The sequence below is a fragment of the Leucopleurus acutus genome (genome assembly GCF_964270905.1).
Source record: "Leucopleurus acutus genome assembly, chromosome: 21".
Lineage (NCBI taxonomy): Eukaryota > Metazoa > Chordata > Mammalia > Artiodactyla > Delphinidae > Leucopleurus > Leucopleurus acutus.
The window spans coordinates 33,448,488-33,458,719 of record NC_139163.1 but is presented as its reverse complement, the minus strand read 5'-3'; the positions used below and the strand labels follow the sequence as shown (position 1 = coordinate 33,458,719).

General features: G+C 35.6%; 1 protein-coding gene across 2 annotated transcripts in view; it reads right to left on the bottom strand.

Annotated features, from left to right (window-relative positions):
* Positions 1 to 218: 218 nt before the first annotated feature.
* The window catches only part of HOOK3 (hook microtubule tethering protein 3), a 104,345-nt gene continuing 94,331 nt past the window's right edge, over positions 219 to 10,232 (bottom strand). Inside the window, exon 22 of one of the 2 annotated variants that reach the window (XM_082863888.1) lies at positions 219 to 10,170. In XM_082863888.1, coding sequence (XP_082720014.1) covers positions 10,030 to 10,170 — 141 coding nt within the window. In that variant the 3' untranslated portion in view covers positions 219 to 10,029. The remainder of the gene's footprint in view (positions 10,171 to 10,232) is intronic. The other variant, XR_014327086.1, reaches the window with a different exon arrangement.

Below are 10,232 nucleotides of genomic sequence, written 5' to 3'. Positions count from 1 at the left end.
CCAGCCTAAATCAAAACAAAACTTATCCTAGGCACTGGGAAGAAACTCAAAGACTATTCCTGATTTACAGCCAGTCAGCGGCATAATATCTAAATTGACAGGACAGTATGGCAAGCGGATGGATACTATTAGACAATTATTAAACATGCGTTTGTACGGCCTAAGAGCAGAAAAAATCTAAGCTGAATTTTTATACAAGTCTTTATTTACAACTTGTATGACAACTGTACACTTTCTGCAGCCTTGAAAACATTTTTGTACTTGAATGGGAAAATATAGTTTGACCAAATCTTAACTTTATTCTTCATATACATATACTATATGCATACATATAAACATATACATATAATTAATACCATAACAAGTTGGCAGTCATAAAATTAAAATGAGTAAGTGATATCAAAAGGAAATACAATATAAGATTTCAAAAAATTAAAAATCTGTCTTCTGGTGATTTCTTGGACTTTACGTTTTTGCGATTTTGGTGAAAATTTCTCACAAGTCATTTACCTCAGAAAAATAGTGAGAAAACCCACAAGTCGAACACAGAGTAAATGATTGGTAAACTTGGTAAACAGATGGAAAACTGCTTGGATGCCATTTATGTACAATGTTGTTAAAACTGTATTGATTCCATTTGTGAGGTGAGAGAGAAATTTAGAGTTCCACGTGGATTTCCTTTTTGGATTACGACTAAAAATGAAATCATGAAATTACGAATTCAATAGTCAACCAGAAATAAGAACATACCTAGCAATATCCTTTTTACAAAGGCTAAACTGCAAGGTGGATAACTACAATGTCAAATATCAAACTAACAATTCACAGAACAATCAGTAATACTTAAGACATGAGTATAAGGCTTCAGAGCTGGGATTGTAACCAGTACAACTCCAACTCCAATGTACTAAGGTGTTTTCCAGCTCATCTGAAAAGTTTAAAAAATACTATAGGAAAAAGAAGCCTCTTTCTATCCCCAAATCTTTGATAGAATTTGTTAATCAAAATAAGGCAAATTATTAAATTAGATATGTTTGAATTTTACCATTCATTACACAACCAGAAATTGAGTGTTATAAATGGTGGGGCAATTGTCAAAACATGAAAACTGCAAAACAAGAGTAAACCTGGAAATTATTCTTCTGAGTACAAAGCTTTATGAATTACACATAATCTGTAAACAGCTAGTGACAGCAATGGCATTTCAGTGCATCTGAATTTTAAATAACTAAGGCTATTAAAAAAACCAAAAGCCTACTATTAAAAAATTTAAAAGCCCCCAAATGATTGATTGGCATTTGTGTACAGTCATTTCCTGTATTTATACTAGCATGTTCTTTCTTATTTCAAGCACATTGAAAATCTCCCTTAACTAGTAAAATGAGTCTCTGTAGAACACACATTAGACCACCATGAAAATAATAAAACAAACTCAAATCACACCATTTACTCATCTGTACTTGAATAACAATAAGAATTTCATTATATTTGCTTGGAATTTGACACTACTGGATCAAGTCTGCTGCTTGATTAAAAAATTTAAAAACGAAGAGGAAAGCATCTGACTTCCTAACGGGATAGTTTTCACTAAGTACCAAGCTGACTCCAAAGAGTTATGATTAGTCTCTTACATTCATTAAAAGATTCAAAGATGCATTTGTGTAGATCCTTTTAGTTATGTTAAGCACTTTAGTAATAGGCCAAGTCAATTAATAAATCTTAAAAAAATGTTTCATTAAGTTGCTGGAATAAAATCTTTGCTTCATACATTAAACTTAATTTGATTCATAATCTAAGTAATTAAGAGCAAGAAACTATGAAGAAAATCAAAGAAACTATTTGGATCTTGATAAACCTTTAAGGTAGAAGATGATCAAATGTGATTTTAGGGGCAGAAACAAAAAAAACTGTTGGCAACTCTCCTTAGATCTATTCAGATTTAAAAGTAACAGAATAGGGCTTCCCTGGTGGCGCAGTGGTTGAGAGTCCACCTGCCGATGCAGGGGACACGGGTTCGTGCCCCGTTCTGGGAAGATTCCCACATGCCGCGGAGCGGCTGGGCCCGTGAGCCATGGCCGCTGAGCCTGTGCGTCCGGAGCCTGTGCTCCGCAATAGGAGAGGCCACAACAGTGAGAGGCCCGCGTACCGCAAAAAAAAAAAAAAGTAACAGAATAGAAAGATTTAAAGGTAACAAAACAGAGGAATATGATGTTTATCAACTTTTACTTGTAAGTTAAGCATTCATCAGTTTCTGCTGGATAAATGTTAGAAACTATGTATCATCAATTTTAAAAGACTACTTAAAAAAGGAGAAAACCTGAAGATACTAAGTTATGAAGTTATTTAATAATATCACTTAAAAAGTAAAGTGCTAAGAATCTGTTTAAAAAATACATTGAAAACTAGTTTCAAAGAATGGGGTTTTGATTTTTCCAGGGTTGGTATTAATTTTTATAAGAAAAATAGCTTTCTTTAACGATGCCGGTAAAATCCAAGAGCATCATAAGTCAACTGAATATCTTTATTTTGTCCTTATTCTCTCTTTGGGCACCACAGCACTGTCAAAAGCATTTTCTGCAAAGATGGAAATGTTCTATATCTGTGCTGTCCAAAATGGTAACACACTTTCCACAGGTGGCTTCTGAGCACTTGAAATGTGGCTGGCGGATTGGGGAACTGAATTCTTCACTTTACTTAATTTAAATTAGCACATGTGGCTGTGAACTGGCTAGTGAATTGGACAACGCAGGTCTAGAATCTACTCTTAACTAGATTAACAAGCAGCCAACGGATGCTAAAGACATTTAGAAGGTGACTTACCCACTTACCATTTCGTCCTTGTGTGTGAGTGTGACTGTGTGTGTGTGTGTGTGTACAGGTGTGTTTCATTTTTATTTTTTTACTCGGGGAGGATGAAAGTGGCTCTTCCCTCAAAGGTCAGAGCCTAGCCTTCTCTATTTGTGCTTCTCTCTTCTAGGTGACCTGCCCACGCCAAGCATACCAGCAGAGCAGAGGGTAACACAGAAGAAAGCACTACAGAAACTTTTCACACCATAAAAGCATTTCTCTCATCCAGAAACGCAAAATAAAAAACTTTAAGAGAAAGTTCTTATGAGCAAATCTCCCTATTCTTTGGCAGCAATCATCTGTGTCAGTGTTTATGTAACAACAAATATCTCACTCTCTTTTGACTAGGGTTGGAATACAGATATACTCAAGTACAAGCGGAGGAGTCCTGACTCCTCAAAGCATCTCTTAAAAGAATCAGCTGAAAACTCTGCTATATTTGAACTTAAGAAAACGGCCAAGTTCATAAAGCATACGTTATAGTAGAACTCAGACTATTTTTGTAGCATCCTGCCCTTGTTAGTGTCTGCCTTTTCCCATCACCTCACCCCCCACCATTTTCCAGATTCTTGGACTTCACAGCTCCTGGAACCTGGCTTTGTTTCTCCTGTGTTTGAGTACATGCAATGTTGAAGAAACTATGAAAGTGAAGGACAGTTTGCAGATTTGTATTTTAGGAGACAGGTAAATGGCAGGTAAGAGCATCTTCTGATTAACCAGAAGACTGTTTACTTTGTATTAATGCAACTTTTGTTTTCAACAAAAAGTTTTAAGTGTGTCTGCATTTGAGAGAACTTGGCTTCACGAGTACTAACTTATGAGTCTTATTAATGTGAAATATAAAATGTAATTCATGCCTAGTAGCCCTAACCCAGCTTCAAAGAGAGTTCTAGACTTAGAACTTCAGATCTGACTTTAAACATTTCAGGAACAGTACATAGCCTATTTATTTGGGCAATTTTTTACATTTTTCTTAGTGAGTGTTCCAAAATAAGGAGAAGATCTCCAGTGGAAAAGATGTAAGTAGAAAATGCCACAGAAAGGTAGAAGGAAAATAATTATCTAATATTAGTAAAGTGCTGTGAATCTTGCAGTAAAGTATAAATAATACATAAGTGACTAGAAGTAGTAAATAATATTAAGACATTCATCTCTAATAGTGACATCTATAAAATAAACACCCTATAGATTGTATATACAGTAATCACTGTCCATAGGTTGACAAATACACCGAGAATAAACATGAGTTCCTTTTATAACTTTTACAATATCAATGCTAATCAAATTATTTTCCTTTGTCAATTTAGAGATCTCTAAGGCAACGGTGCCTGCGCAGAAGTCTCACACACACATTAAAGCCTCAGCATGCTTTGCTAATTTTCTTTTTCTCACTTTGAGATTGCTCTTCTCGTGATATTTAATTATTCTTTTAAGCTCTGAGTCAATATAATTTAGGATATTTGATAGCCCCATTGTCCTTAAATTTTGAGGGTACGGACACCTTCTCTGATGATTTCATCTGCAGACCCTAAACATCTAATTCAGAGCCTGGCAGTGATGTATTAGGTATATAAAGGCTCTCCTTGAATACACACACAAACACACACACACACACACACACACACACACACATATGAAGTCTACTCTTGTCTTCATTTTTTTTTTTTTAAAAGAAGATGTTGGGGGTAGGAGTTTATTAATTAATTCATTTATTTTTGCTGTGTTGGGTCTTCGTTTCTGTGCGAGGGCTATCTCTAGTTGTGGCAAGCGGGGGCCACTCTTCATCGCGGTGCACGGGCCTATCGCGGCCTCTCTTGTTGCGGAGCACAGGCTCCAGACGCGCAGGCTCAGTAGTTGTGGCTCACGGGCCCAGGTGCTCCGTGGCATGTGGGATCCTCCCAGACCAGGGCTCGAACCCGTGTCCCCTGCATTAGCAGGCAGATTCTCAACCACTGCGCCACCAGGGAAGCCCTTGTCTTCATTTTAAACAAAATTTTCTGTGGGGCTACTACGTATAATTAAGGGAGACATGGTTTGCAAACCAGACACAGCAGCGGACCTAGATAACTGCTAGGAAGTTGGTAGTGAGTTTCAGCCACCACAGATTTCTTCCCATCTCATCAGATCATCCTATCCTCATGGCTTTAAATCACTATCTTAGATTTAGTAATGGGTTAACAGTTTCAAAATGAAAATAGATGCTTTCCCCTCCACTCATAAACATGTACAGTTAATACTGTGTGCCCAGTTAATGTCCACTGAAGGGAAGGACAATTAGAATATAAATTATTTTTTGTCTGCTCTTTTTTATTGAATGATCATGTAATAAAATCAGGAGATTTTATGTGAACTATTACCTTAGGAACATTTGTTAAGACAAGTATAGGTTTAATAGTGTTAGCACTTCTATCTGCCTGGATATTTGTTCAAAATTAGGCCTCTTCTTTTTCCGATAATCGATTCTACTCACTAGGAATGGATCTGCCTTGACAGCCTTCGGTTACTTTCCGATTTCTAAGTTCACTTATATACAGCATACAAACCTATCTCACAGAATATTATTGGAAAATGTTAGAAAGCAGAAAAATGCTGAAGAGAGACGTAATTGCTGAAATAGAATTGTTAGGAAACATCCATAGACCACAACTGCTAAAACTCATATACTTGCCATAATTAGCTTCGGGTCTCTTATTTCTCAAATAAACTAATGTCCCTTTCTCTATCATTTTAAGTGCAGTGTGAAGAATTCAAGCATACTTCAAGATAACATTAAATATAAGTTTTAAAGTTTTTATATTTATAAATACATGGGAATTGGATTGATAAAAGGCTGTTTAAAAACAAAATTATGAGTACGTATTTTCCAAGAACATAATCAGTGATTTAAAAGAGATGGATGTCATCATATTTGTGCTGTCCTTCATTTTATAAAAAGGGAGATAAATATTGATACTTCCGTGATTTAGGGGGATGGGGAGGGGCAGAAATTAGCTGTGTCGGTAGCAAATTATTTTATGTTTTTTAGGCTTCTGAGAAAGAAACAGTATTTATTGCACAACTTTAGAACAATAAAATTATCTTGCTTAAATTGGACACTAAAATATTTTCAAATTTTTCCATAAAATAAACATATACCAATTATTATTTAAATATGCTTTATACAAAGTAAAAAACTGGATGACAGATACATTGAGAATGGCCTCCCTCATATAAAAACTTCATGATACAAAATATTCGAATCATTATAGTTACAAAGAATTAACTCTGAAATTGCTTTCTAAATGTAGTGAAACTGGGTTGCACATCTACTAAAATAAGCTGCCATTTTGACAGTGGGGACTATAGGAAAAGAGATTATCATTATTGAACGGAAAAGCCCTTTTAACATATAAAAAGGGAAAAATTTTAAAACATGCTAAAGTAATTTTCAAAGATTCTGAGATCCCATCTTATTTTGTTCTGTTCAGTCCTTCCTACCCTGTAAGGGTAGGACTCCTGCTCACTGTTAAGGAGTACAATCCTGCATCAGTTCAACAGCCATTTCTAGGCAAAGAGTCACTTTGTAATATAAGGATAAAAAGTCAAAACATGCTCCCATAGTTGAATGAACAGACAACAAGAAGCATGTTGTTATTCTGCCCCTAGCAAAAAGCAAGATGCCAAGCACCTTCCTCTCCCTTTAGGATCACAGGTTCTTATCCCAGTAGCTGTAAACTAACTAGGTTTACACTATCTGTGGGTTGTGGATGCTTTTTCAGATAAACCTCATGTGTTCCAACTGGGGAAAAGTGTAACACTCCTGGAGTCTGAGATCTGGATCACTGGAGATTAAATGCAGGGAGCTGGGATAAATTCAAAAATTTAGAATTTTATTTCAAGTAAATTCTTATATCAGAATAAAGATTTTCAAGTTTTCAACACGGTGTTATCTTTAAAAGATGAATGCTTGTCGGAGCGCAAGAGACACTACAAAATATTTCATATCATTAGATATGAATAAATAAAACTGCAGTTGAAAAGGAAGTGTGAGTAAAATAGCTCAAAAATAAAATGTACCTTTTCTTCAACCTAAATCCCCCTTCCCCTCACAATCACTTACTGTTGGTTTGTTTGCACAGCACCGGTTTTCATGCCTTGCTGAAGACTGCTGATATATATGGGCTGATGTTTCTGACTGGAAACATTTAGCTCAAGTTTGTACAACTGAGCTTTTATCATACAGACAAAGCAGTAAGACCGTAACAAAATAACAGCAGACAGTATTATCCTTATTATAATGAATCATCTCGTTAGCCAATTTTACCAGGCTGGGCCATCAAACAGAAATAATTCAATGCTGATCAATTTTAGAAAATGGAGCCTTTGTTTTGGTACTTCTTTTTCTTGGTTATTATTAAATAATCAGACAAATACTAAAAAAGGTATGATCGGATTTTTGCAAGTTTTTTAAAGATACGTACAGCTGTATTATGTACTCTCTTTTTAAGATGCGGTAAGCATAATATTTGCTGGATTTTTTTTCCCCTTTACAAACTTCTTAAATACACACTGCAGAATATAAATTTCATGCTTTTGTAGTCTTTAGTTATTAACTCTGTATTTTCTCACCCTGGTTAGAGGGAAAACAGAAAATAAGCTTTTTGTTCACAAGAACTCAGACGGGGGTGATGGCTCAACCCCAACCTTAGCGCACTAACTCTGTGCTGACTCCACAGTGTGCCCAGCGTCATCGCCAGAGAAAGAGAAATGTAAAAATCCTGTCCAAAGCTGAGCAAAGGAAACGGGGTCCTCACTGGGACAGCAAAGTTCTATTCCTGACTTTTAAGAAAACATCACAGAATGTTTAGAAATAAAGTTTCTGCTATGGAATGAAAGCAATATACTAAAATTTAAACATACTGTAAAGGTGAGTGAAACTTACGAACGTAAGCACCAAAATAATGGCATGCTGAAGAAAAATAAGACGGAAAACTTCCTTCTAAAAGCTTGGCACTTTCCTCCCCCATTTAGAGAAACATATCTGAGCAGAGGGGTGGGTAGGAGACCAGGACTGGGACAGTAAATAGAGAACTAAAATTAAAACCTCTCCTCTCATGGGATATAATCCATTTAACAAACAGCTCATGGACTCTGATTTTCATCTATCTTATTTTGCAGCTATATTTCCCAATAATTTTAATTTTACCAAGGTGAGTGTTCATGCCCTGTTTTAAAACTGTTGGATCCTTACTCTGATTTGTGAAATAAAGGGACAGGGAGGGGTGGAGGTGGGGGAGGGTTACCCATCTTAAATCATTTTTAATCTTTCATTGTCAAAACTTTCTATGTTGATTAGGTCTGCTTGCCCTCCTGAAACCCCACGATGCATTCCACTCGCTGGTTCTCTCCATTACTACTAAGTCTTCCTGCTTTTCTTCTGACCAGGCAGAAGCACTCACACTGAGCTCAGACTTCTGTACTTAATGTAAAAAATTAGCACAATGCATGGAGTCATTTCTGTGTATATTCTAATACCTTTCTTCAAGTACAGTTTCTGAGGACAAATGAAAACACCTAAAATAGTGTTTAGGTCAATTTCTTATAAAAAAAAGGAAATAAGGATTTAAAATCAAACACTGGAATATAGTTTCTGAAAATTCTTGATTATGTTTAGCTTGATTTAAAGTTACTCATTTGTATTTAATACACAAAACTAAATGAAACCTGAACTTCTAAATAGCAAGTATATGAAATAAAATCTTCTTAATAGGTGACCTATCCAAAACCGAAAACAAATAATCGACCTAGTTTCAGTAAATTTTTGCTTTACTGGGCTCTGGGCTATGGTGCAAGAAAAAGGCTGGAGGGGAACTGAAATATAATTTGGGGCCAATACGGAAAGTTAGGCAGAGACATTTCATGATCAAATGAATGACATTTTGCATTTATATAGCACCTTATATAGTCAAAGTGCTTTACAATCATTATTACTTGACAGCCATTCATCAATGTAAATAAACATAGTTTATAATCTCTCAACAAATGTAAGCACTTTGGGGCAACCAAATACCCAAGAGAATCTACTCAGTAGCAAACTCTTAGACTAGTACATAGAATTAAGAAAAAATATGACAGCCACCTGTCATAACATCAGACACAAGAAGTCACTTATTGATCCTAACGACCGATACTAAGATGTTAAGTATTAGGAATTATTGAGAAATAGCAGGTTTTATGTTAAGGAATAAGTAAGACAAATGAGGTGCAAGTCAACAAGGAAATTACCCCAAAGGTAAGGCCACCTATGACTCATAAGTATATAAAAAATACATCTTTTATATACTTTTATATGTGGAGGGCAGTTGCAACGAAATGTCAGCCCATTGCTAGAATCTGATCCTCAGTTACTGTGATATTCCAAAAAAAGAAGAAAAATGAACACACTGCCTGATTTTTTTTCTTCTGTAACTTCTCCCCAAATAACCTAACCAGTGCATTCACTTCTGCCAGCAAATAAGATAGTAGGAAATAATGAAATTCTATTTATGTTTTAAAAATAGTTTCCAAATCTTTGGACAAATTTAATTTCCTATAAAACAATGTGAAAACTCAGTTTTTCCCTCTAAATAGTTCTATCAGGTGCCTTAGGTAAGATCTGATTAGCACCTCTGCCAATGTATTTATGTCTTTGCAAAAAGTGCACTTGCCAACCATTTTACATAGTAAGTATGCAAGTTATTTGAAGTGCATTTGGAAAACAATTGAAAACACAGATTAATACATCATAAAAAGATTAATTCCCTTTAAACAAAGACATTCTTAGAAAGCATGGTAACACAGAGACACAATAAAGAATATAAATTGTATATCAATTATTGGCAGAAAATCTAATTCATTACAAAGCCTACACCATTGGGGAAAGGACATTTTCATACAAAGAAAAGTACTACACTAATATACAACACTTTTAATTGGGCATTTAAAAATTTTTTGGCACATTAAAAGGAACCAAAAGGACTACAAAATAAAGGACCAAGAAACTAAAACATTATAGATACAGAAGAGAGAAAGTCCTCAAATGGAAAACAACTAAATACATGAAATACAGACAAAATATAAGCTGGCTGAATTTCCTGAAATGTTATATGTAACAGAAGTATGCTTTGAATGCGGGGTGTTTTTTATTCTAATGGCAGGACTTGTCTACCTTGCTGTGGCTGGCTGGACGTGGCCCGGGTAAGACCTTCTCGTGCTGGTGGCTTGTCTCTGCCTCGCCAGGAATGACTGCCCCGAACCTGTACTAGCAAGTCTGTCTTCTGCCGCCTTTTTATGCAGAGTCATTCCCTACGTAACACGGAAAAAAAGTAATCAGTGAAAAAATAATGGAACACACCCTCACAAAAGAA